Genomic DNA, 27,916 nt, shown 5'->3' on the forward strand with positions numbered 1-27,916 from the left:
TGACTGAGCCTGCCAGTTTCCCCCAGCATGTCTAATTTTTTTAAAGTTTTTTGGGTTTTTTGTTTTGTTTTGTTTTGTTTTGTTTTATTTTGTTTTGTTTTTTTGAGAGAGACAGAGAGAGGTAGCACAAGTGGGGGGAGGGGCAGAGGGAGAAACAGACTCCCCACCGAGCAGGGAGCCGAATCTGGAGCTGGATGCCAGGACCCTGGGATTATGACCTGAGCTGAAGGCAGACGTTTAACTGACTGAGCCACCCAGGCGCCCAACATGTCTAATTTTTACAGTTGCCCTGCAAGGTTATTATATGATCTCCATTTGGTGGACTCTGTAAATTCCTTCGATAACACCACACAGCTACACCTCCACACACATGCACACAATGGGATAGCATTTAGCCCTAAAGTGCAATGAATGCTACACTTTGCTACAATGTGGATGAACCTCAGAAACTCATGCTGAGAGAAAGCAACCAGACATAAAAGGTCACACACTGTGTAATTGCATTTGTATGAAATATCCAGAATAGGTAAATCTATACCTATAGACAGACAGCAGACTGGTGGTTGCCAGGGGCTGGCGGAAAGGTGAATGGGGAGAACCTGTTAAATGGGTATGAGATATTCTTTTGGGGTGACAAAAATGGTTTGGAACTAGATGGAGGTGGTAGTTGCACATCATAAATTTATTTTTTTAATTAAAAATTTTTTTAAGATTTTTATTCATTTATTTGAGAGAGAGCATGTGTGTATGAGCTCAAGCCGGGGGAAGGGCAGAAGGAGAGGGAGAGGGACAAGCAGACTCCACACTGAGCCTGGAGCCTGACACTGGGCTTGATGTCATGACGTTGAGATCATGACCTGAGCCAAAACCAAGAGTTGGAGGCTTAACTGACTGAGCCACCCAGGCACCCCCATCGTAAATTTAACCAATGCTACTCAGTTGTACACTTTACAATGGCTAATTTTATGTTATGTGAATTTACCTCAGTATGATTAAAACAGCAACAACTCCACCCTACAGTCTCTCCCTCACTGATGAGTGTAATTTTGCCATTAGTGATTTAGTTCTTTGGATAGCGAAGCCTCCAGCACCTGCACCCAATCTTTTCTCCCCCAGAAAATTCCCCATGAGAATTCCAGGGCAGAAATGGAGGAATCAGCAACATGGCTCAGAGGGCAGGCACTGGAGTCAGGTTGCCTGAGTTCAATTCCAGATACCTTCATACCCCCATCTGTAAAATGGGGATGATAATGTTACCAACATCATGGGGTTGCTCTGAGGACAGAATGAAATCATTCATGTAAAGTATCTGCACAGGTGTCATGTTTATTCACTAAGCTATATTGTTAGGGTGGAGGCCACCTTTCCCTACCATCAGCCATACCATAAATATTTATTGAGCACCTATTATGCGCCCAGCACTCTTCTAGGCCCCGGGGATTCAACTAGGAGCAAGAATAACAATAAAGTTCCTTCTTGGAGTGTAAGACAGTAGACAAAGGAAGTAAAATACACGTATGTTAGCTGATGGTATAAGCTGAGGAGAGAAAAAAGTGATGAGGAACAGGAAGTTTGGGGGAGAATTTGAAACCGGCTGGCTACAGGCGGCTTCCCTCCGTAATGACCAGAAAGAAGTGAGGTATATTCATTTCTAACAAACCTCATGACTTACACAACACAAATGTCATCCTTTACAGTTCTTGAGGTCGGGAATCCAAAATGGGTCTCACGGGGCTGACATCAAGGTGTTAGCAGACCTGTGTTCTTTCTGAAGGCTCCAGGGGAGAATCTATCCTCTTGCTTTTTCTGGCTTCTAGAGGCCCCACCTTCCTTGGATTGTGATCCCACATTATTCTACCTTCTCCTTCTGTCATCACATAGCCTTCTCTTTGACTTTCCTCCTTCCTCTTGTCCTCATAAGGACGTTAGTGATGACACAGGGCCCACCTCAATCACCCAGAATAATCTTCCCATCTCAAGATCCTTAAATTAATCACATCTACGAAGTCCCTTTGTCACGGAAGGTAACATGGTCCCAGGTTCGGGGACTGGGATATGGACATCTTTGGGCGGCCCATTATTCTGTCTCCCATATGAGACATGGTACCTCAAAGAAGTGGGAAGAGCAAGTTCAAAGGTCCTGAGGCAGGGCTCTTCTGGCATGCCTGAGGAAGCTGGAGACCAGTGAGGATGCAGTGGAGTGGGCAAGGGCAGCATGACTTCTCACAAGAGCAGAAAGGTCAAGGAGGTGGAGTGGCTCTTGCAGGCCTTTGTGGGTCCCAGTGGGGACTCCGATCTTTCCATGAGTGAGGTGGGAGAAGGTGAGGGACATGGTCCTACAGGTTTTACCAGGATCGCTTGGGCTGCCGTGTGGACAAAGGACTACCTGTGAGGAGGCTGCTGCAGCCTCCAGGTGAAAGGCTGGGGGCTGGGCTGAGGCCGCAGAGGGAAGCCGTGAAACAGGTCTCCTTCTGGATTTTGAAGGTCAAGTAACAAGGAACCACTTAAGGGTCAGAAGTGGAGAGGCACTATAAGAGGGGAGTCAGGCATGAGTCCAAGGTTTTTGGCCTGAGCAACTGGAAGAATGAAGACGCCCTTTAAGATGGGGATGACCGAGGTGCCTGGGTGGCTCAATGGGTTAGGGCCTCTGCCTTTGGCTCGGGTCATGATCTCAGGGTCCTGGGATCGAGCCCCGCGTCGGGCTCTCTGCTCAGCGGGGAGCCTGTTTCCTCCTCTCTCTCTGCCTGCCTCTCTGCCTACTTGTGATCTCTGTCAGATAAATAAATAAAATCTTAAAAAAAAAAAAAAAAGATGGGGATGACCACAAAAAGTTCAGACTTGGGACTGCTGCTGAGGTATCTGGAATTTGCTTTGAGATGTGTTGGGAACCCAGACGGAGAAAGGAGAAGTCGGATATGGGAATCTGAAGTTCAGGACTGGGATCTGGAGGGATTTGCTTGGGGGACACCAGTGGGTATGTAGGTGGGATTTAAAGTCAAGAGTCTGGATGAGATCTCTAAGGGCTGTGTGCAGAGACGAGAAGACCAAGGACGGAGACCTGGTGCCCCTCTGATGAGGAGCAGCCAGTGATGCGGGAGGGAAATGACGTGAAGGTGGGGTCCTGGCAGTCAGGAGAGCCAAAGGCTGCAAACTCTGTCCACAGTAAGCATGACATGAGGGGCTGGTGGAGCAGAGGATGACCCTCTTGCTTCCAAGGACTGTTCTCTGGCAAACAGCCTCTATGGGAGTTGGACCTACTGAAGCAGCCTTATTCTTATGAGCCGGAAGCTGTCTCCCTGCTGGAGGCTGGAGTAGGTCCACCCTCCCAGTATGATTTCCCTCTGGTCTCACCTCCAGCGAGGCTTTAAGACTCCATTCAGTCACTTTCCCTCTGCCAGGTGGCTGTGCTGATCACCCAGATGGAGCTGGGTGTCCCTCTGCTCAGCTTCCACAGGATCTGCTGCTCCCCTGTTGGACAACTCCCCACCCCAAGCCTCCTTCCATGTTTGAGTCCCCCACTGGGCTAGGCACACTGGGCTAGGCAAGCTTCCTCCTTTCCACATCCCGGGCGCCTCGCTGGTGCTCTCATTAAACATCTGGCCACGCCTGGTCCTGCTTTGCCAAAGCTCCAGTCCCTAGACTTCCCAGACCTCAGTGGGGCCCCTTACACACTGTGCCTACAGACACTCACTAAGTGTTTGTTAAATACCAAGGAAAGGGCCGTGGACTTGGACCCAAGCCTGACTTCTGGCACTTTCAAGTACTTTGGACTTCAGTCTCCCATCTCTAAAATGGAAGTCCTACAGGCTCCTCACTGGTTGTGACGACATTTGGGAAAGTGTTTGGCAAACTGGAAAGCAGCCCAGCAAATCAGTTACTAGAGCTCGAGCCTTTTCCTTGGCAGCTGATTCAGGACACGTGACCGGACCTGTGTGACCCACCCCACGCCATGTGAGGCCTTCTAGCTAGTTTTTTCAAGCTGCTTGGAGGACAAGCGCGTCCTCCTCTGGTAATGGGAACTGGAGAGCGAGTGGGGCCCAGCCCTGGTGGAAACTCTCACACAAGCACGGACATTCATGAGTGTTTCCAATGACTAAGGGCCACATGAAGCCGTTGGCTGGACCCTTCCTGAAACCTGTCCCAGAATGGTTTGGCCTGCAGCGCTGCTCTGGGGGTGAGCCCCCTGCCTGCACCCAGGGAAGGACCCCCAGCTCCCCCTCTCCCTCAGCAGCAGGTAACACACAGGGCGTTCAGCATATGAGGCAGTTTATTGATGTTTACTTGCCCAGATGACTTCTCCTCACTGTTCTGGGGTTGAAAGAACTAGGGGAGGGGAGGTATACAGATGGAAGCCAAAAGGCACATACTGAATGCGCCAAGGTGGGCTGAAAAGGGGTTGGTCTGAGATGGACAAGGCCCCCATTTCAGAGGCTAAGAGACTTTGGGCCCAAGCACATGTACTCATACAGCCAAATCCCTTCCATCTGCCAGAGGAGAACCAGGCACCACCCTGGCCAGCTTTCCCGTGGGTTCCCCGCCAGCTTCAGACCCAGCTGTTGCGCTGAAGGGACCTCCTACATCACAGCGGCCATGGCATCTGGACCTAAACACACAGGGCAGGGCTGGCCTGGCTCCATCTGTACAGCAGGGACGAAGGTGGCTGACGAGCAGATCTGTGGTACCCGCGTCACCGGGGGAGGGTGGTGCTTGTCGGCATGAGATCACGACTCTGAAATGCAGCGTGAATCCACAAGTGGGGGGCTGAAGGCTGGGCACAGTGATTAAGTATGGAGCTGACCCAATGCTGAACAAACAGACTGCTTACACAGCCTCTGCTCACAGGGTGTTCTAGTCCCCTTAGCTCTATACTGTCACGGAAGCAGAAGGAAGAGGAAGTGGTGGGCTGCCCGGCTGGGACCTGGGGACTGTCACGATTGTCCAAATCTCTGTGCTCAGAGAGCGGCCCAGCCACTTCAGCCCTGACCCTGGGACTGAGGGAACAGGACATTGAGTCCCAGGAGGGCTGGCCCCAAAGGCCCCTGCCCCGCCAGCGGCTCTGCAGGCCTCCTCTTCTACCGCTTCTTCTTGGCCTCCTTCTTGGGCCTTTTGCTGGCAGAAAGAACAGCAGCCTTGGGTTTCCTTGTCACCTCCGCACTTCTGGGCTCAGAGGGCTCTGCCTCCTGTGTGGCAATAGAAAGGAGAGTCCTGTTTAGACGAGTCAGCCTGACACCAGCAAAAACGAGACTGTTGTCTGAAGGGGGCTTTGCAAACTAAAGCACAGGGCCCCAGAAACACCAGGAATGTAAACCGTCATTGCTGGGACCCAGGAGCCTCAGGTGGATGGGGCTGGGGGCTGCTGGGCGGGGGGTGGTAGAGGAGGACCCCCTCCCCATGAGCAGGGCAATTCCAAATGAAGAATAAAGAAAGAGGCCCCAAAGGAGGAGGCAACCTTTGGAACCTTGGAGGCCAGAGGCAGGGGCGGAGGGGATTGAGGCACCTCCACAAGCCAGCCAAGTGACCTGTGGGCAACTCACTTCCCCTTCCTGCGTCTTGGTCTACCCACCTGTGAAATGGAAACCGTGATGCGTGCTATCAAGGGCTGATGCGTAGACAGTGCCCAGCAGCCGAGGCGGCACCCAATGTGCTAGTACCAGTCAGAGCACAGGCGAGGAGCCGGCCAGGCCCAGACCCACTGAGGCTCGATCTCCCTCCAGCCCTACTGTCCTCTCCTCCCATTCAAGCCAGAGCACGCCAGGGCTGGGAGGGGTGGGGAGCACTGGCCTGCAGCTAGGCAACCACTACACTGTGTTCTGTGGGGCCCAGCAGAGGCGCCCCGGGGGGGGTGGGCAGAGGCCAGCCTGGGGGCAGAACTCCAGACTTTCCCTACAACCTGGGCAGCCCTGATTTTTCTGTCTGTCCCATTCCATATAAGATTTGGTTTGTGCAGAGGCTCTGCTGCTTTAAAAACAGATGCAAAAGCACAGACCTAGCCCTGGCCTTCACGGCACAGTAAAGACCATGGTCTCCGGGAAAGGGTCTCAGCCTGCCACAGCCACAAAGGCTCATGTCAGAGAAGAATCTGGACAGGACTCAGTCCTGTCAAGTTTTCCCTGCCCTCCAGGGGTAAGTGCCACTGTGCCTTGGTCAGGCAGGATATTAGTGTGGCATGTCTGGCCTGGAGAACACTGACCACAGCCCCCGGGCCTCCTCTGGCCCCCAAGTGGACTTCACTTGGCCTACAATGTTTATATTTAAAAACTTGAGCCAACTGGTAGATCTCCCATTCAATCCAGATTCCTAGCTTTTCTTGAAAATGTTAAATGCCTGGCAATGGCAGCCCCTTTATTCAGGTGCCCACACTACCCCCCCACCCCATGACCCCAGCACTAAGATAAGGAAATGCTTCTCGGCACCTGTGTTCTTTTATTAAAAATGGTAAAATAAAAAGCAGACAAAGAATACTAAGAAGGAGCACACTTCTGGAAGAGAACAGTATTTCCTCAGTTAAAGTGGCCGACTCCCAGCCTGCAGCTTGCTTTGCTCCCTATCCTTCCCAGGGCTGGCTCCTCAAGCCCACAGGCTGACCGCAGAGACGCGATCGTGGCTGGGGAGGGGCAGCCCACACCTCTGGGGGGCCTACTCCTGAGATGCGTCAGCCCCCCTTGTCAGCCATCACTGCCTCCACTCCACCCTGCCAGCCTGCCAGCCTGCCCACTGAAACCTCAGAATGTAAAGTCCCAGCCCAGCCCCAGGTACCCACAGGTGATCTTCCCAAGATAACAAGGGGGCCAGCCCTCCCCAGCCAGGTCTCTGATGGTAGCACTGGGCTCCGTGGCCTGTCAACCTGGGCGGATACTTTAATGTAACTTGGCAAAAAAAAAAAAAAAAAAAAAAAAAAAAGGAATAAAGAAAGAAAAAAAAGAAAAAGAAAAGAAGAAAGTTAGCCCATTAGAAAGCTAAACAAACAGAACCTCAGAGGAGCCAGCGTGTCAAGTGCACAGGCTGAGCACCCCCACCCCCAACTGCAGAGCACAGCAGTAAGGCTACTGTTTAAGGCAAATCCCACAGGGTGCAGTCTTGGGAGACCTTGGGAACTGGAAACTGTCCCCAGGGCAGTGCCCATGAGGCCAGTGCAAACCGGCCAGTCCCTGAGTGCCCGAGACAAACAGTCCCCGATGAGATGAATGGTTTCCGCGCAGCAACTTGCCAAGCATCTCCAGAGCTCCCGGCCCTCTAAATTCAAAGCTCGAGTGCCCCTCCGGTTTCAGTGGGGCTCAATTCAGAATCCACAGGGACGGTGACACTAGCCTGCCAGCCCCAGGGCTTCCCTCATTCCACAGTCCCTCTCTTAGGTGCCTGATCCATTCTGATACCTCCCCACCCTCTCTCCTGAGCACATGTTTTCCTGACCCAGCTATCTGTCAGACGACTGGAGTGGCACTCCCCCTCCCCGGGCACCTCCAATTCCATTGTCCCACACCAACCGAAACCCCTTCTCCAGCAGACCAGGTCCTCCTCCCCACCGGTCTCTCCTCCCAATGGTCCAATCAGTCACCACGTCCTGGGGTTCAACCCCATCTACCTCTTGACTTGGTCACACTCTCCAGCACCTAAGTCCCTACATCAATTCCTCCACTGCTAACGGACCTCCCTGCTCTGTGCCACGCCTCATGCAGATCCCCCCCCCCCCCCCCCCCCCCCCCCCCCACCCGCGCTTCCCCCCCCGCCCCCCCCCCCCCCCCCCCCGTCCCCCCCCCCATGCAGCCCCCCCCCCCCCCCGCAACGTTAAACCTTCCAGGGGCTTTCCATCTCCCACAGCCTCATGCCCCACACAAGGGATGGCATCTAAGGAGCCCACATCTCCAGCTCCTCTGGCTCTTCTCCAGACCCCACACTGGGTCAGCTGCCAGGGTTTCTGCTGGTCACCTCTAACAAGAGAAGCACCCTTCTTGGCCACCCAGCAAACCCCTCCCTGTGGTTTGGCCCTGCTAAGAACGCACTTCTACTCACTGTCTAGCCTTCCTTCTCTGCTCTCCACCTCCAGCAGGGGTCATATCCCTTTCCCCAGCCCTACCCCTACCCCGGGTACCAAGTAACCACCCGTGCCACATTACACATTACCAGTGATACATTCTCCTGCTGGTCTCCCCTACTAGCTTGTGAGCTCCCTGAGACAGCTTCAACTGTGAATGAATGAATGAATGAATGAATGAATATGGAAGATCAGGCAAGATCTCCCATAACCATGGGAACTTCACTCTGGTTTATCATCATGAAAATAGAACACTTAAGGGCGCCTGGCTGCTTCAGTCGATGGATGGTGCGACTTGGGACCTCAGGGTCATGAGTTCGAGCCCCATGCTGAGTGTAGAGATGACTTAAATAAATATTTACAAATACATATATATATATAAATATATATATATAAAATACTTAGGACTAGGTCTCACTTTTCCCATGGGCACAGAGGACACCAGCAGATGTCAAACCCAATACATATTCCCTAAAGTGTGGCTAGGCACAGCCTCCAGTAACGAGAACCACACTGGCTGTATTTACAACGTGCCAGGCCCCAGGCGATGTGCTATGGACCCATTTTATTTTAGCCTTGCAAAGTGCAGTGCTGAGTCCCACCGGATAGACAAAAGAAGAAACACTCGGAGAGATTATGTGACTTGCCTAAGGTGTCCGTTAGTGAGCGGCAGTGCCAGGACGTGAACCTCTTAATGGTTATAAGGTAGAATAGAGTGTGTCCCAGGTATCCTAGGGAACTTAGGGCTGGAGACCAAGACCCAAGTTCACTGACAATCCACCCTCTCTTTAGCAGCACCTGGAACCACAGGCCGTACAGATGACGGGAGAACGACAAGAACGGCCCATTCTAGATTCTGCCAATGGGTTCTTCGGACCACTTGTTTGTGACCGCAGTTCCGACAGGAGTCAGGAGAGTGGGTTAGTGCTCCCCGAGCAGGGCTCTGTTTTTCACAGCTGAAGGCAGCTTTCCGTGGGTGTGTGTACATATTACAGTCATCGAGTCATCTGAGCGTATTATCTGTCTCCTCCTCACCCCAGACCTCCTCCTCCCTCCCCCACCTCAGTTTTTGGCATCATCACTCACCCAGTTACCCAAGCTAGAAACCTCCACGTTGTTTCTGAGTTCTCACCATTCCCTCGTGCCCCCACACCCAATGTGCCCCAGGTCCTGCGCATTCTACCCTCCAAGGGGTTCTCGACTCCACCCGGCCCCTCTGGATACACACTACTACGCCAGGCTAGACCCCATGGTCCCCCGCCTGCCCCCTTGCTGTGTCAGCCTCCCCGACATTCTCCTCACCGTCCGTCCCACTGCTTTCAGTCTATTCTAAAACAACAGTCTTGACTGTGTCTATCTGCTGCTTTAAATGTGTTTTTGGTCCCCCCCCCCCTTTGTAGGAGACAAATTTCTAAGAGCTTCCCTGTGGCCTCCAGTCTCCTGGCTCTCCCCTCATGCAGCCCACCCTGACCCACCAGGCTACCGGCCCGCCTGGTATTGCCCATGTGCTTTGTTCCCTGTCCTGCTCTGCCGGGGTCCCCAGCCCTCCCACCTCTGTATGTGCACCCAGTGGAGGCAGTTTTGTGCCAGGTGCCACGGGGTAACGATGACAACACACGCTGAGCGATGTGCACCCAACATCCACTCGCTGAGCCTCCATGACCCTAACAAGCCAGCCACTGTGAGCCCATTTTACAAGAAAGGAAACAGAGGCTCACTGAGTCTCAGTGACTGGTCCCTCGGGGTATAGCCGAGTTCCCCCCAAGCTACAGGGAAGCAAAATCCGCCCTTATGCACATAACTCAGATGCAGGGGTCCTAGGCACGAAGGGCTGCAGCTCCAAATCCTTAGCCAGCAAGAACGACTCTGAACAGAGTGGCTGACTTTAATTTCTCCTCAGATACATGCTGCTGGGACAGGCTAGGAGGACTCCAAGCACTACAGCCCCACCTTCAAATCTGGGAACTCTGTGCCTCCTCTGAAGCAAGTTTTAAGCTTCCTCAGCAATCACGCCATCTTCGGGAGTAAAAGAAACCCTCCCCCGCCCGGGGGTCGCCAGCTCTGCGGAGGCCCCAGTCCTCTGCCAACACAGGCCTCATCAATAATGAAGTAGATCCACAGCTGCTTACGAGGCCAGGAAATTGCTGCTGTTCATCAGGTTCAAATAATCAAATCTGTGTCTCAGTGCATCCGATCCCTTCCAGCAGGGAAAGCACTCGGAACTTTATGACTTCCACTACACAGTCCAGCGTGGACTCAGCCTGATAAATCAGAAGAAAGCAGCACTCCGTACAGACCAAAACCATTCTTTCCTCTCAAGCAGTCCAGGGAAAGAAACCCCGTGTGCTACGTGCGTGTATCCTCATGCACCTTCTCTCGCTTGATCCCCAGGAACTCTGGGCTGGGAAAGCATGCCATCGCTTTACGGCTCAGGACGCAGGCTTAGGGACGTGAAGGGAGGGTGGTGCTCAGACTACGTGTCCCCAGCGCTGATGCTCCCACTCGCCCTACTGCGCACTCTTGCCCCAGGCCCTAGGCATGGTGGGGGCTGTGAAGACCTTACAGCGGTGAGCCAGCAACCCTTGAGAGGAGGCTAGGACTAGCTGGAACCGGGGGCGGGGGAGAGGCCATCGTCGTGGGCTCAGCAAGGTGAACGAAGACACGGTGTCCAGGATGCACCTGGCAGGCCAGGAGAACCGTGATTACAGAGAACGGCCTTGGGGTTTATTCCAGACACAATTCAGCACGACTGCAGGCCCTTCCCACTGGCTGGTCTGTGGCTCTTTGTGTGCCCGGCCGTCTCTCCGATGAGACGGTATACATCCCGAAACCATGTTTATACCGTCACCCTGCCCACCACACAGCAATCTCTCCAGAAGGGCTCGTTAAGTAAAAAACACCCTGCCACCCAGCTCAGCAGCAAACTGCTCCCAAGCTGAAAAACATACAGGGCAGAAACAGCAAAGTTAGTTCTCAGAGCCTGTCTCCTAAGGTGTTGAGAGTAGGTATAATAGACACTTGCCTGAGTTAATTATTTCCTCTGGCAGCCTCAGACAGGATTTTCCAACAGGGTCCTGAAATTCTAGGCCGCTGCTGGGAAGGCTTCATCTTTTTCAAGGCTCTAAAACTTGCAGAGCTTTCTAGCTGACAGTGAAGCCTATGGGCACAACACTGAAAATTACCACTCTTGCTCTTCTGGTGAGTTCTCCACTGGATCACAATGCTGGGCTTCAGTTGTCTCTGTCTGCCCAACCCCCTTTCCATGGGGGCTTGGCTCCTTCTTGATCCCATGTGGTTCTAGGGAGGACTCTCAGTCCCTGTGGCCACAGGCATGGCCAGTTAAATGTGGCCTGGCCAGAAATGGTATCCACTGCCCCTTCCCACCTCTGGGGCAAGGTACAAGCATGTGGCCAAGCCAGAGCTGAGCAGAGACCTTCCATGAAACCCGGAAAGTGAGCATCGGCAGAGAGACGGCTTCTCTTGCTTGTAATCACGAGCAGTAAGGATGTAGACAGGGGCTGCTGCAGCCACCTTCTGGACACATAGCAAGGGCCTCCGAATGCAGCCGACACTCGCAGGAAAGTCAGGAGACAGAGACAGAACCCTGAAGACCTTTTAAGCCTCGGAGCCCAGCTGCGCCTTGAAATCCCAGTTCTAAGAACCAATAGTTTCCAGAGAAACTGCTGGAGGTGTTTCGCAACTTTCAACAGAGTCTCCGTTGCTGCAAGAAGAGACTGCGGCAGGCCACACAGAGACAGCAGAGTGCAAGCGAAGGTACCAGCCTCGGGGCTGGCAGCAGCGAGGGAGACGAGCCACACACACGTGAAGAGATGGGAACTGTCAGCACCCAAACTCCGCCAGGTGAACCACTGCCACCTGTGTCGTGAGGCACTGAACTAGAAGTCAACACCCACTTGCGTCATCTCTGTGGGGACCGGGACAGACGTGTGCTCTCCTCGAAAGATGGTCGTTTTCTGGGAGACCGCAGGCCCCTCTGCCGACTGCTCTGCCCTGTCTTCAGACAGAGCCACCAGAAAGGAGACCCCAGCTTTGCCTGCACAACACTGCTGCTCCTTTGGGACATGGCCTGCCCCTCCCACCACACAAGCCCTAGCTTCCCCAAGCTGGGTCAGCTACAGTTCCTTCCCTGGGGATTCTGGAACTGAGACCAAGCAAGAAGGCAGCCTCCAGATGCTGCAGCTGAAGGACATACACTCTAGAAGCTGTTAGTGGCCATGTTTCATCCCACCGCAGGGATGGCGAGCAGAGGAAGCAGGGCCCTGGTGAGAGAAGTGAAAGGAGATGGACAGGAAGGGGAGACCAAGGGGATGCAGATGGTGAGTGACAGGGTCCTGGTTCCCACCCCTTCCAGACGCCCAGCTGCATCCCCGCTCTGGGACGGCACCTGCATCTTTTCAGTATAGCCACACAGCACAGAAACTGCTTCAAGCAGGTCAGGAGGGCCCCAAGTTCAGGCCTTTCCTGAATCTTCATTTCCCTTGAAAAGCCCAGCAACCCACTCTTAGGATTTCAAATAGTAAAGCCATGTGGATGAAATACTCCCCAGGTCTCTATGCCCAACTTCTCACTGGCTCTTTCCCACTTGGGTGTCTTGCTATTATTTCAAACCTAACACATGTAGAACTGAATGCCTTCTACCTTCCCCAAATTGGTCGGTGCTTCAGGGAAATAGTATAGAGACTAGACCAGTGGCTGCGTAATAGAACCCCCTGGGCACTTCAAGTAAATACTAATGTGGGCTACAGTGAACAACAGAATCAGAATCTCTATGGGTACAGCCCAGGCCTTTGAAAACCCCCCAGGCAGGTGTGGACAGATGGGAGAATGGTGGACCAGCCCAAGAATTCCCCAGGTCCTCACTCACAGCAGACATCAGTAATCAATTACTTCACCTGGGGCCTAGAAGCAGACCCAGAATCCATGCACTATGGCCACCACACAATCCATCAGACTTGGCATGAGAGAGGACATCTATGTGCCCTCCTGGACTGGACAGAAATGGTGTAAGGATCAACTACACTTTAGAATCCAGCCTACGAGAAAATGCTTGGATTAAGTATGGCCCAAGCCTCAATCAGGCTCACACAAATGTTTGTTTTCTCAGGTCTTGGTTTAATGAGGTGTCGATGAGAACACGTTCTCATTTGGCTTAGGGCTGGAAGGACTTCAGTTCTGATTTTGCAAATTGGTTCTTGCTCCCACTATGAAAAGAAGAGGGTGGGGTGGGAAGCATTTGTATGTGTTCCTTTTTTCTTCTCTGATTACCCCCAAAAGAGCTTTCAAATAATCTGCTAAGTATTGAAGTACTGAAGTTATAAACGAGTTGCAAAAAAATCAGCTTACTGGAACAACAGGAAAGACATTCTTCTGCTTTTCAAAGGCTTTCCCATCATCTAGAGCCAAAAATATTATCTTCTGACCCAAAAAGCCACTAATAAACCTTGTTTCTATAGTCCAAGCAAGAGGGATGATTTTGCCCTAAGCAAAATGACAAAGAGACCAAGACTGTTCTCTGGGTCCTCCCACCCCGAACTCTACCCTCTCCCCGCTCCTGGCACCCTCTACTTCCCTCCTGCGATTGGGCTGCCAGGATCCCCACCACCTATGACCAGAGGCACCCTTCCTCCTTACGAGCTCCCTGGCCCCAAGTAAAATCCCCTTCTTTTCTCCATCCCCATCCAAATTCCAAATCCCAGCTAGCAGCAGGCTCAATCTCAGAGCAGTCTCGGCACTCACCCTCTCTTTGAAAGACTGTGCACAGAATACTGTGTTCCTTTCCATCTAGTTGGGAGTGTGGGGAGTAAGAGAAGGCTGCCTTCTGGGGGCATACCGAGGAAAGCTGGCAGCAGAACCCTGGTATAATAAATAGAATCCATTTGTTGGCCTGATGCACCAATAAAAAATTGAATTACCAGTACTGTATTTTTTTGTTACTGATCCATTGAAAAGCTTAAAAAAAAAAAAGCTAAAATCAGTAAGCTTCAGTCATGAAGACAATTCACTTATGTGAGCCTTATTCCCCTAAACTGCGAGATAAATTAAAATGAGATGGTATGTACTATATTTATATTTCAAAAGACAAGGCTGTTGTCCCAAATTAAGCTCTAAATGGCAGAGTGGGGAGTCGGGGGAGCAGGCATACGGCTGAGCCCTTTGTCAACTCCCTGCCTCCGCAGGCTTCAACCCACTATGCCACTAAGAACGTCAAACAGATGAGTAAAATGCACCCTCCTTTCCTTGTTTGCTAAATTGACCCCAGCCTCTGTGGCCAGCCTGGAAGGGTTAAGAACACTACAGGAGGTGAGGAGCAGCTCTCCAGAAGGCCACACACCTCTGACTCCACATCCCTGCCTAGAAAATAAAAACATTCATCACCTCTGTCCCTCGGGACTCTTAGCAGGCTTCATCAGTGGCCAATGACAGTAAAAATGTTTGTTATTTATAATACCCAATAGCATGCCGTGTCTGTGAGGACAGAGCCCCAGAGCGCGGGGATTACGTTTTTAGAGCGTGATACAATTGTGAGTGGAAAAACTCCAATCGTGACCTCCTTCTCAAAATACCAGAGTAAGAAACAGAGATGGACAGAACCCTCAGAGGCCATGAGTCCATCCATGCTCACCAAGGCTTCCCGTACCCTCAGTGGCTGTGCCTTCCCCACCCCCTGCCCCCTAAATGCTGGAGGTCCTCGGGGCTGCAGCCCGGGTCCTCTGCTCGTCTTAGCCCATGTTCTCACCCCCAGAGACCTCGTCCTCATCTGGCTTCAACATCTCAGCTCCCACATGTTGATCAGCACTCAGCCCAGACCCTTCTCCTGCTAGAGACCTGTGGATCCAACTGCTTACTTGCCAGAGCCGCCTGGATACCTTAAAGGCACCTGTTTGAACCTGTACTCAGCACACTTCATCCCCAGCCCCAGCCCCAAGCTGCTCCTTTGCCAGGGCTCCCTTCTGCAACAGTAATGGCCATGATCCTCCCAGCTACATGAGCAGATCTCTGGGACATAGTCATCTCCATGAAAAATGGATCTCCAGAAGATACTGTATGTATTTAAGTGAAAAAAGAAACAATGTGAAACTGTATTTAGTAGGTGCCATCTTTTATGTATCAAAGGGGAGAATATTTGTATATACATACACATACACACACACACACACACACGCATGCACGCACACACATATGTATGTATAGCTATACCTCACACACATATGGATTTGCTTATGTTTTTTGTTGTTGTTTAGTTTATTTATTTGACACAGAGCAAGACAGCACAAGGAGGGGGAGCAGCAGATGGACAGGGAGAAGCAGGCTCTCTGCAAAGCAGGGAGACCGATGTGGGGCTCAATCCCAGGACCCTGGGATCATGACCTGAGCCGAAGGCAGATGCTTAACCCACTGAGCCACCCAGGTGGCCCCTGCTTGTGTTTTCAAAAAGAAACAAAAGAAGAATAAATCAAAATAATAAAAATTATTACCTATGGAGGAGGAAAGGGAATAGAGTGGAGAATAATACCTAGGTGAAAGGAGACTTCTGTTTCTGAAGATAATTATATCTTGTGTCATTTTGATTTTGGGAGAAATATTGTACATAAACATTTTATATTATGTTTAAATTAAATTAAAATGGAAAAAAAGTCCCTAAAATTTCAAAACAAGTTAAGGCAAATTAGCCTAACTGCACATCACAATGGGAGTATAACTAAAAGAAGAGGAGAATTACTAAACTCAGTACTCTGACCATACATCCCTACTGGGATATATTCTAAAGCCAGAAAGAACCACAAAGAAATCCTATATTTCATTCTGAGTCTTACTGTTAATAGTAAAAAAAGATGTAGTTATTTTTAAATTATAAAAAATACATTATAAGTGTGCAGAATAGAGTCAACATTAAAAAAAAATACTGCTTTCTTTAGAAAAGCCTATTTGCAAGGCCAGCCCCTGGCTGGCACCTGGGAAATCGGATTTTGGGTGGTTCCCACAATTCCCAGAACTGATTAAGAGTGACTCACTGTACCTAAATGAAACAACATGCTTTATGCTGAATACCTGCTTTCCTTCGGGAAGTCTCGAATTCTGGTCCATAAGCAGAGGGTGCTTATGTGACCCGTCCCCAAGAGAAGACCTAGGCAATGAGTTTCAAATGAACTTCCCTGGTAACAATATTCATACATGATAAGGCTCCCCTTGAAGCCATTTAAGCATTAAAAAAACCTAAAAACTTATCCAATATATAAAAATATATGTTCAAGGAGCACCTGGGTGGCTCAGTTGGTTACGCATCTTCCTCTTGGCTTCAGCTCAGGTCACAATCTCAGGGGGGTGAGATGGAGCCCTGCATCATGCTCTGTGTTCACCATGGATCTGCTTAAGACTCTCTCTCCCTCTTCCCCTCCCTCATCTCTCTCTCAAATAAACAAATCTAAAAAAAAAAGATATAAATATAAATATAATGTTCAAAATGATGTGAAAATCAAAGCTTCATTAGCCGAGACTGGAGGGTACTAGAGTCCAAACTTGTTGTTCTGAAAATTAGTAAAAGGAAAGAACCAAGCACTCATCTAGACTTTACTACAAAGCGCATTTCAGAATAACTATATGGGCAATGAGGAAAAGGTCTTCTTCATGGAAGAATTCCAGCTAATAAATGCAGAAGGAAATAATGGAGCTCAGCAATGAATATTGCAAACACTTTAGGTGCAAGACTGGTGGGGATTTTTTAATAGAGGGATCAGCTACCACCACCTGAACCCACTGACCAATCCCAGAATCTCTAAGTGTGTGACAAGCAGACTCCATATGCTCATCGGCGACACATATCAGGAAGTCCACAGTGCCAGCCAGGAGGTGTTCTCACCAAATAGCCTGATCTGAGTTGACTCAAGCGTCTAGATTGAACTTCCTATTAATAGGAAATACAGGGAACAGAGAAACAGGTTAAATGACACCACACAGAGGCAATCAGATAAATCCTGGATGTGGATACTATAGATGACAATGACCTGCTTTCTCCAACAAATCAGTGTTATGAGAAAAGGGAGGGTGGGGGAGAAAGGGTGGTAGAAGGAGGGAGTATGCTACAGAATAAAGAAACCTACAGAAAAAAGTCAATACAACAAAAAGCCAATCTGATCCTGTCAGTGTCTTACTTAAAACCCTCTGGGCCCCGCCCGCACCTCTCATTCATGTCCCTCTGTGCTCTGGCCACAGTCATCCTCATTCAGTGACTTGAACTAGAGTCCTTGCAAAGGTAGTTCCCCTGCCCCAGAGTAAGACCAGGTCCTACCCCTTGACAGGCACCCTCACAGTGCCCTGGGCTTCTCACGGAAACATGCATATTTCTTTCCTATCTGCCCTTCTCTCAAGGAATAGAAGCTGCATGAGGAAAGACTCTACATCTTGCTGCAGACGGACACATAATAGGCAGTAAATAAAAATCTGCTTAACATGTGTGAACCAATAAAGTATTGGTCACGTGCTTCAATGCCACTAGGTGGGAATCTGGCATAGTCCCAACTGGTTTCCTTTGCCACGGTATCTGTTTTTAGCACCTAGAACCCAGTCTGATGGTGGAAGCTCTCAGGGAAGGACTCACCGCCTCGTGGGACTTGGGAACAGGTACGATGATGGCCAGCACACAGATGAGCTGGAAGATGGCCCCCAGGAACAGTCCGTACCGTAGCAGGTTCTCCAGGAAAGTGGGCTCGGGCACCTCAGGAGGTGAGAAGTCCAGGTCGGAGGCCATGGCCCAGGCCACCTGCTGCCTGTGGTCTCCTCTGATTCACCACTCTCCAGAGCCAACTTCTAGACACAAAGGTTAAGTGTCATGTTTCTACAACTGACTTTTAAATGGTTCCACTTGCCCAAACACACCCATACTTCCAAGGATATATAAAGCGATCATGGTGAGATGTTAATAGTACTTGAATCTAAGTGGAAGACGTATAGACAGTCATTGGACTATTCTCTCAACTTTTCTGAATATTTGAAATTTCTCCAAATACAGAATTAGGGAAAATGAGTAAAGGCAAACACTTAGACAAAATTCTCTAATCGACATACATTTGAAGGCCTGCTACAGGTCAGATTTTGTTCATTTATTCACTTATTCATCTAGCTATTCATTCAGCAAATACCTGCTGAACACCAAGCACGAAAGAGAGAGAAAAAGAGACCAAGCCCTGCTCTCCTGGGGCCTATATCTCAGGGCAGAGGCCAATAACATATCCAGACGTGCTGTGCCAGCTGGTGACAACTGTTTTGAACAAAACTGACAAAGGGCACTGTTTTACTTTGTGCAGGGTGACAGACAGGAGGGGCTCTCTGCAGAGATATGAAGTGTGACGGCAGAGATATGAAGTGTGAGAATGAGCCACTGGAACATCTGAGAGAGGCACATCCAGGCAGAGAGAAAACAAGTGTAGAGGCCCCGGGGCAGGGAAACGAGGTCAAAGTGGCCAGAGTAGAGTGCTCAAGAAGGAGAGACGATCAGGAAGAAGTGTGGGCTGACCCACTAGGACCGTGACATTTCTGGATTGACTGAAGCCACCAAGGGTTTGGGGCAGAGAAGTAACATTATCTGACTTACATTTTAAATGATGGGGACAGGGAGTGCAGAGTAGACACAGGGAGGCCGGTGAGGAGGCCACTGCCAGTAAACCAAAGAAGCAATGCTGGGGACATGAATGACAGGGGCAGTGGTGGCCAGTGGTGGCAGGTCCAGCTTCACCCAGCCTCTCCTTTCACCAGAGCCCCCACTCCTAATACTCTGCTCGAGCCCAAACAGGTCCCTATAGTTCTCCAAGAGCACGGGCTCTTCCGAAAACCTGGGCCTCTGCCCAGGCCACACACTCTGCCAAGAATGCCCTTTTCCATTCTGACTGCCTGGTGAAGCCCCCACTCTACCTCCAAGGCTGAGCTCAAGCGTCACCTCCCCAGCACGCCTTCCTTATTGCTGCCTCCCACCCTGGTATGACTGAACCGCCTCCCCTCTACCACGGCACCCACAAGTGGCTTCCTTCTGCCCACCGCAATGAGAAAGGGGCAAACTGATTTTTGGAACCAGGCCCACCTGACTCCAAAGCCCTCTGTGTTTTCAGAGATCTGTGCCACACTGCAGTTTCCTGCTAAATCTGAGCTGTCCAATATGGCAGCCATGAGCCACCTGTGGTTATCGAGAGTTGAAATACAGCTGGTCCAAACTGGGAGGGCTGTCCAGCTAAATACATGCTCAAGTTAGGAGATGGCAGGAACATCAAAATGTAAAAGATCTCATTAAGGATGTTTTTATATAGATTACATGTTGAAATGATATACTGGATTAAGCTGTTATTCATTTCATATTTTTTAAAAAATAAGAAAATTGGAGGATTTACTTTCTGATTTCAAAACTTACTAGGAAACCTACAGTAAGCAAAACAGTGTGGTACTGGGATAAGGATATAGACTAATGGGATAGAGAGCTCAGAAATAAATCCTCACATATGTAGTGGACTGATTTTCAAACAAGAGTTCCCGCATCATTCAATGGGGAAGAACAGGTTTTCAGCACATGGTGCTGGGAAAACTGCACATCTACCTGCAAAATAAGGCGGCTGAAACCTTATACCATATACAAAAGTGAACTCAAAAGTGAATCAAAGATCTAAACTTAAGGGCCCAACTATAAAACTCCTAGAAGACAACATCAGGGAAAATCTTCATGAGATTGGATTTGGCAATGATTTCTGAGATGTGACACCAAAAGCAAAGGTCACAAAATAAGAAATAAGTTGGACATCATCATGACGAATTTAAAAACTGGTACATCAAAAGACATTATCAAGAGGGAAAAAAAATACAAACTGGAAAACAGTGGTTGTTTCTCAAAAAGTTAAACATAGAATTACCATATGATCTGGCAACTGCACTCCTAGGTATGTACCCCAAATAACTAAAAGCAAAGGCTCGAACAGACCCTTGTACCCCAGTGTTCACAGGTGCACTTACAACAGCCAAAAGATAGCAACAACCAAGAACCCATCAACAGATGAACAGATCAACAAAATGTGGTACACACGTACAAAGAAATACTATTCAGCTATTAAAAGGAGTGAAATTCTGACACCTGCTACGACATGGATAGATCTCGAAGACATGGTGCTAATTGAAATAAGCCAGACACGGAGGGGCAAACGTTTTATGCTGCCACTTGTAAGCGGTACCTAGAATAGGCAAATTCTCGGAGCCAGAAACCAGATATAGGGTAGCAGAGGCTGGGGGGAGGGGAACGGGGATTTAGTATTCAATGGAGATAGAGTTTCCGCTGGGGATGCTGAAAGACTTCCGGAGCTAGAGAGTACTGATGGTTAGACATCACTGTGAATGCCACTGAACTATACACTTAAAAAATGGTTAAAATGAAAGGAAAAAAAAAAATGGTTACAATGGTAAATTTTGTTATGTATATTTTACAATTTTAAAAATTTACCTTTTTCTTTTTACTTTTTAAATGCGGCTACTAGAAAATAGAAAATTACACATGTGGCCTGCATTGTATTCCTATGGCATAGCCTTGGGCTAAAGAGAAGGTTCTAAGACCTTCCTCCACCGTGGAAGTTTCACTGCTTTGCACCGTCAGGGAAGTGACTAAAGGGTAGCAAAACTGCCTTCTCGGTAAACAGAGTGGGACTTATGCAAAGAGTACTGTGTCCCTTTTGACCTGGACACTTGGGAAGATTACATGCCCGTGCCAACAGGGTGGCCACTTTCACACTACTTCAGCTTTCTCTGGGAGCCACCTTCAAACCCCTTTTGGAAAAAAAAAAAAAAGTCCTCAGAGCTGGCAGATCTTTACCCTCCCAGGAAGGAACTGACTTCTGGAAAGAACCCAACATCCTCTGAATCCAAGTGTGGTGAATCAGGTGGGGCCTCGAGCTCAGGAATACCATTTTTGGTCAAATACAAGGTATGACGAGGCTCAGACCCAGGCAGATTGTTTGGGGTGGCTCATGAACTGGCCCCGAAGTGAATTCCAGGGCAGCTACAGGAACAGCTTCTCCGGAGGACATGCGCGCCATCCTGCCAGGGCACCAGCATGTGAACACCAAGGTAGAAGCAAGTGCTCTCATTTCTTCACTGTGGCGGCTCACAAAGTATGCATCTTTATTTATTTTTTAATTTTTGTTAAAGATTTTATTCATTTATTTGAGAGAGAGCGAGCGTGAGCAGGGGAAGGAGCAGAGGGGGAGGGCCAAGCTGACTCCATGCTGAGTGCGAGGCCAACACAGGGCTCTATCCCACGCCCCTGAGATCACTACCTGAGCCGAAATCAAGAATCAGAGGCTTAATCGACTGAGCCACCTGGGCGCCCCTAAATTATACATCTTTAAAAATGCCCCTGGGGACACCTGGGTGGCTCAGTCCGTTAAGCGTCTGCCTTCGGCTCAGGTCATGATCCCAGGGTCCTGGGATGGAGTCCCACATCAGGCTCCTTGCTCAGCGGGGAGCCTGCTTCTCCCTCTGCCTGCTGTTCCCCCTGCTTGTGCTCTCTCTCTGACAAATAAATAAATAAAATCTTTAAAAAAAAATGTCCTTGGTCCCAAGCTTTATGCTTAAGGCTGTGACAAGCCTACTAAACTTATCGATACTTAGATTAACTAATATTACCAACAGCAACACTGTTATGAATACTTGGAATACAATAAAAAGTAGGGGCAAAACACCTGACTCTATCAGCCATAAGCTATACTTTGAGCGCATCTCTTGACCTCCTGGAGACTTGATGCTCTCATGAGCCAAACAATAATAACATTTATTCAAAGCTATAATGCATATAGGCTTTTTTTTTTTTAGTGGCAATAAGACCATATATAACAAGAGCCATAAAAGTAATTATATCCTTTGACTGAATAACTCACTTCCTAGAATTTACAGTAAGGAAACAATTCAAAGCAAGAAAAAAGGCTTCAGGTACAAAAAAGTTCACGGCAGTGCTATTCATGACACTGAAAAACAGGAAGCAACTAAAGTATCCAACAATAAAGAGGCAGTTAACCCAATTATGGCCCCTCATAGCATAATGCCCCTTCACTAAGATGGCAAATACAAACAACACACGCACATCAGGTCAGCAGAAAGTCTGGGCAAAATAACATTCGCTGAAAAGAGGCAACAATTATATGAGCACTGTGACTGCAAACACATATAAACTGATTTCATTGGCCAAAGAGCCAAACAGGCTACGAAGATGTGACTCGTCGCCGTTCAAGCAAGGACTCCCATATTGGATGGCCCAGATGTAACAGGACGATAGTTGTGAGAAGGTTCTGGAAAACACAAAATGCTCTGCACAGATTGTGTATGCCTTACAACTCTCACCTACTTTTCTCTGCTTGACTTCCCAGCCCTCCTGCCAGTGTTTCTGGGTCTTCAGTTTCTGAGTACAGAAGTCACAGGAGTCCTAGTCATCCTTCAGATCTCAGGTGGGAGGCGACTGCCCTCAGACTCCCTGGGCCAGGTTGTCTCCCCTCATGCCCTGCCATGGCTGCAGCAGCAGGGACAAGCGAATCATTTGCCAGATGTGCACCATACCCCACAGTGAGCATCTCATTCACTTCACAACCACCTGGGGAGTAGGGTGTTGCTAATGAGGACGAGGACACTGAGGCTTGGAGAGGTTACGTGGCCTGCCCAGGGACCACGTGGCCGATAAGTGGTAAAGAGAGGCTTCAAACTAGTGGGCTCCTCCAGAGCCTGAGCTCTTCCCCACTTGGTCAGTGGTTTTCAAAGAGCAGGCTGTGACCCATCAGTGAGCCACTGAAACCACTTGGGGGCTCTAAGAGGCACTTTTTTCCTTTTAATTTCATTAGCCAGCACTTGATTTAATTAAATAAATGACGATAGAAAATATGACATTAGTGGGGTGCCTGGGTGGCTCAGTCAGTTAAGTGTCCGACTCTTGATTTCAGCTCAGGTTGTGAGCTCAGGGAAGTGAGATGGAGTCCTTCGATGGGCTCTGGGCTCCCTCTCTCTGCCCCTGCCCTCCCCTCCAACACTTGTTCATTCTGGCTCTCTACCTCTCTGTCTCTCTCTTAAAAAAGAGGGAAGGGAAGGAGAAAGGAAGGGAAGAAAAACGTCACCTTAGTAAGGTCAGTATTGTATTCTGAAGCCTTTTTTCAGTTACATCCGTTTACATCCAAATATGTGTGTTCTGGGCCTGCAAAATATATCCATAACCCCAGAACTTATCATCCCCACTGCTGCCACCTTGGTGCTGGCATGTCTTTTGCCTGTTTCAGCACCCTCCTGACTGGTCTCTGCGTTCCCATTCTTGCCCCCTGCAGTCTGTTCTCAACACAGGGGCAGCTAGAGGGACCGTTTTATTTTATTTTTTTAAGATTTTATTCATTTATTAGAGAGAGCGTGAGCGAGCCAGCACAAGCGGGGAGCAGCAGGGAGAGGGAGAAGAAGAGTGCCCACTGAGCAAGAAGCTGGATGTGGGACTCGATTGGAGGACCCTGGGATCATTACCTGAGCCTAAGGTAGACCCTTAATGACTGAGCCACCCAGGTGTCCCGGAGGGACCATTTTTAAATGAGTCAGATCCTGCCATCTGAGTTTGTTCCAGGGCCTGACTCAAATATTTGGTGAATAATGAAGCCTTCGCCTGTTTCCCACCTGCAAAGCAGGAGCAGATGCCTCAACCAAGTGCCTCGTTTAACAATGAGGGGCAGGCGTGGAGAAGCACAGGGCTTGCCTAGGCTCTCCCTGTGAGTCAGGGCAGAGCTGACTATCCCGATGTCTCTAGCCCTGCGGGGAGCCAGACTTGCTTTAAAAGCAGAGGTTTTTATACGTTGGGGAAACCTCATACCCCTACCAGAATTTAATAAAAAACACTTACTCATCTATTACCAAACATGACAAATAATTTCATAAGGTTACTAAGACCCTAGGCTCATCCCTGAAATGCCAGCCACTAGTGGTCTGAGACACTCATTCATCAGACAGAGTAACTGAGCACCAACTGTGTGTCAAGCATCCTCCTAACTACCCCCCCCGCCCCCGGAATCTTCATTCAAATGGAGACACTCACACACACATGCATGGAAGATAATATCTGAGCTGAGTATTATGAGGAACTATAAAGAGGGAGTGTGATTTTATGTGAGGCAGTGAGGGGCGGGCCTCTCTGAGAAGGTGACCCAGGGAGACAAAGTGAAAGCACAGGAACATCATTTAAATATCAGCTGGAGTACCCCAGCTTGGAGGACCAGCGGGGAGGCAGGAATGAGATTTATGATCAAGGAGAACAAGAAGAGTGAGCTAGCTGGGTAAGGCCAGCAGGCCATTATAAGGCCTTTGGCTTCTCCCCTGAGTAAAAGGGGAGCCACTGGAAGGCACTTATCGAAGATGGAAGGATCTGACTCATTTAAAAATGGTCCCTCCGGGACACCTGGGTGGCTCAGTCATTAAGGGTCTACCTTAGGCTCAGGTAATGATCCCAGGGTCCTCCAATCGAGTCCCACATCCGGCTTCTTGCTCAGTGGGCACTCTTCTTCTCCCTCTCCCTGCTGCTCCCCGCTTGTGCTGGCTCGCTCACGCTCTCTCTAATAAATGAATAAAATCTTAAAAAAATAAAATAAAACGGTCCCTCTAGCTGCCCCTGTGTTGAGAACAGACTGCAGGGGGCAAGAATGGGAACGCAGAGACCAGTCAGGAGGGTGCTGAAACAGGCAAAAGACATGCCAGCACCAGGGTGGCAGCAGTGGGGATGATAAGTTCTGAGGTTATGGATATATTTTGCAGAGATAGCCAATGGCATCACTGAGGTGAAATCTGAAAGAAAGAAGTTAAAAATAGGGGAGCCTGGGTGGCTCAGTGGGTTAAAGCCTCTGCCTTCGGCTCAGGTCGCGGTCCCAGGGTCCCGAGATCGAGCCCCACATCAGGCTCTCTGCTCAGTGGGGAGCCTGCTTCCCCTCTCTCTGCCTGCCTCTCTGCCTACTTGTGATCTCCGTCTGTCAAATAAATAAATAAATAAAATCTTTAAGAAAAAAAAAAAAAGAAGTTAAAAATAATCCCTGAAGTGAAACTACCCTGTACGATACTGTAATGGTGAATAACAAGACATTAAGGATTTGTCAAAACCCACAGAACTTTACAGCACAAGAGTAAACTTTAATGTATACAAATATTTTTTAAAAAAATCATTTAGGAGGTCAGGGTATCCCAGGATGGAACACAGAATGTGACATTCTTTTTTTTTTAATTTTTTATTAACATATATTATTAGCCCCAGGGGTACAGGTCAGAATGTGACATTCTGAATCTAAATGTATTACAAATGTTTTAAACAACTTCACTGAAAGGGCAAGGGGAATCAGGTGCAGATCTCAGTAACTTTGGCAATGAGTAGAGTCTGTAGGACTAAAGGTAAAAGGCACTGCACATGTACGGTATTCTCTAGTTGATAAAGTTACTTCCCACAGGCAGCAGAGGTTAACAATTCTGAAACTACTATATATGTATACTGAAATTGAACAACTGAGTAAATGGATGGTAGATGGTGGGAGCTAGATTAGTCACAGATGGAGTGAGGTTACAGATCAGCCAGAGGAGGTGAGAATGGTCCATGTGGAATGATGAGAGTTGCAGATATGAACTCATATTTAGCTTAATATAGATACAGGTGGCTACACAAAGAAATATTACGCATATAAATACAGGTTAGTATACACACATCTGTAGCTTGCACTGAGGGTCTAGAAGCATGGGCATCCCAGTAGCAACGATCGCATCTAACAACCAAGTCTTGGCATTCTCCAATAAAAGGAAGCAAGGCTGCTTGGAGAAAAGGGTTTTTTTTTTTTTCTTTTAAAGATTTTATTTATTTATTTGATGGACGGAGATCACAAGTGGGCAGAGAAGCAGGCAGAGAGAGCAGGGGAAGCAGGCTCCCCACCGAGCAGAGAGCCCGACACAGGGCTCGATCCCAGGACCCTGGGATCATGACCTGAGCCCAAGGCAGAGGCTTTAACCTGATGAGCCACCCAGTGCCCCTGGAGAAATGTTTAATTCTAGGACTGAGGCATGAAACATACAAGATGAGCCTGGAACATAAAGTGTTAAAAAAAAAAAAAATGGGTCACCTGGGTGGCTTAGCGGGTTAAGCTGCTGCCTTTGGCTCAGGTCATGATCTCAGGGTCCTGGGATTGAGCCCCATGTCAGGCTCTGTGCTCTGCAGGAAGCCTGCTTCCTTCTCTCGTGTTCTGTCTGTGCTCTCCCTCTCTTTCTCTCAAATAAATAAAATCTTAAAAAAAAAGAAAAAAAAAAAACCACCACCACATTCGCTGGGGCATGCCAAAGGGATAGAGGAATGCCCAATGGCCAAAGCTGGAACATTTTGAGCAATAATATATAGTATTACTGGATTATAACCCAAAGTATGAAAATAAATATCTAAGCCATACTGATATAAATAACTGAATAGGTAAATAAATAAACAGAAGAGCATTGACAAATTTCTCATGGAGAATGGCACATAATTTATGTAGATACTCTGCCTTTAAGTGTGAAGCATGATTCCACACTCTTAAGTGTGGGCTGTAATGACTCTCTTCCATGACTACAATATGGAAAAGGGGAGTAAGGGAAGTAATTTTACAGTGGAAAAACTTGACTACTTCAAGCTAGTGATCCAAGTTAACTTCAAGTGACAACTTATATTGATAGTATGTACCCTGGATGCGATGTGATGAGAATGGACTTTACTCTGTGGTTTTCCTCCCCAAAACCCCTCTTACCTAATCACGTGAAGAAAAAAAAAAAATCAGACAAATCTCAACTGAGGATCATTTTACAAAGTATCTAACAATACTCCAAACTATCAAGCTGCTCTAACAAGGAAAGTCTGGGAAGCTCTCAGGGTCAAGAGGAACCTAAGGAGACATGAGGACTAAAAGTAATACAGTATCCAGGATAGGATACTGGAACACAAAAAGGACACTGGGGGAAACTGAACCAAATGCGAATAAATCATGGACTTTAGCTAACATTAACTTACCAATATTGGTTCACTATGCTAAACACGCATTGTGCACCTAACTAGGCGCTTTGCATTCACTATCTCATTCAATCTCAGATTAAATGGCCTATGCGCCCATTTTACAGAGGAGGAAACTGAGAACCAGGCAGGCAACCAGAGATGGCCCACGACTACCCAGCACTATGAGGCCCACTCAGGAGTCCCAACTCCGACCAGAATGACCCCGGAGCCTGGGCTTCTCCTAACGCTCCGCGGGTGGGAGGAAAGGCCAGGTCCGGGCAGCGAGGGCAGGGTTCTGGCCCAAGCTCCAAACGAACGCACGGGGCGGCACCAAGGGGCTCAAATTCCCCTCTGCAAGTAACTTCCTGACAAGCGCCCCGGGAAGTTATTGTCGTCCGGTGCAGGGCGTCCCGGGGGCCAGCGGAGCAGCGCGGCCGGAACGAGCCCGGCTGGCGCCCGAGCCCAACCCCCTCTCCGTTCCCACAGCCCGGTCCACTCCGCCCCTCCCCGAAGCCCGAGCCCCGCCGCCGCGCCGCCGCACTCACCTCCCGCGCCGCCGGGCCGCTCCCCCGGAAGTGGTTCTCCGCGGAGGATCCCGGAAGTGACGCACTAAGCAGCCCGCGGTCTCCGCTCCTCCCGCGTTGCCAGGGTTCCGGCCTTTGTCCCAACTCAGTGGGTTTGAGCAGGAGGGGGAGCCCTGGAGAAGCGGGATACAGACCTCCCCGGATTCCCTAAGCCCCTTTGTCTGGACACATTTCAGCAGTCGTTCATAAACGTCTATAGGCGCTTTAATTCTATGCTAGAAGCTGAACCAGAAACTTACAAAGAGGGGAGAGGAACAA

At 49.2% G+C, this 27,916-nt stretch overlaps 1 protein-coding gene across 2 annotated transcripts; it reads right to left on the minus strand.

Moving 5' to 3' along the window:
* Window positions 1-4,249: 4,249 nt before the first annotated feature.
* On the minus strand, window positions 4,250-27,680 carry MANBAL (mannosidase beta like). Of its 2 annotated transcripts, none has more exons than XM_032845770.1 (3): window positions 27,620-27,680; window positions 17,649-17,857; window positions 4,250-5,180 (listed from the first exon to the last, which is right to left on the minus strand). In XM_032845770.1, the coding sequence occupies exons 2-3, from the start codon at window positions 17,796-17,798 to the stop codon at window positions 5,073-5,075; spliced, it is 258 nt and encodes an 85-aa protein (XP_032701661.1). In that variant the 5' UTR covers window positions 17,799-17,857; window positions 27,620-27,680; the 3' UTR covers window positions 4,250-5,072. The 2 variants fall into 2 exon arrangements, with proteins under 2 accessions (XP_032701661.1, XP_032701662.1); XM_032845771.1 differs by having other exon boundaries at window positions 17,649-17,854; window positions 27,620-27,652.
* Between the last annotated feature and the right edge of the window lie 236 nt (window positions 27,681-27,916).

The sequence above is a fragment of the Lontra canadensis genome, unplaced genomic scaffold, assembly GCF_010015895.1.
Source record: "Lontra canadensis isolate GAN:19392208 unplaced genomic scaffold, GSC_riverotter_1.0 scaffold169, whole genome shotgun sequence".
Taxonomy (NCBI): Eukaryota; Metazoa; Chordata; class Mammalia; order Carnivora; family Mustelidae; genus Lontra; species Lontra canadensis.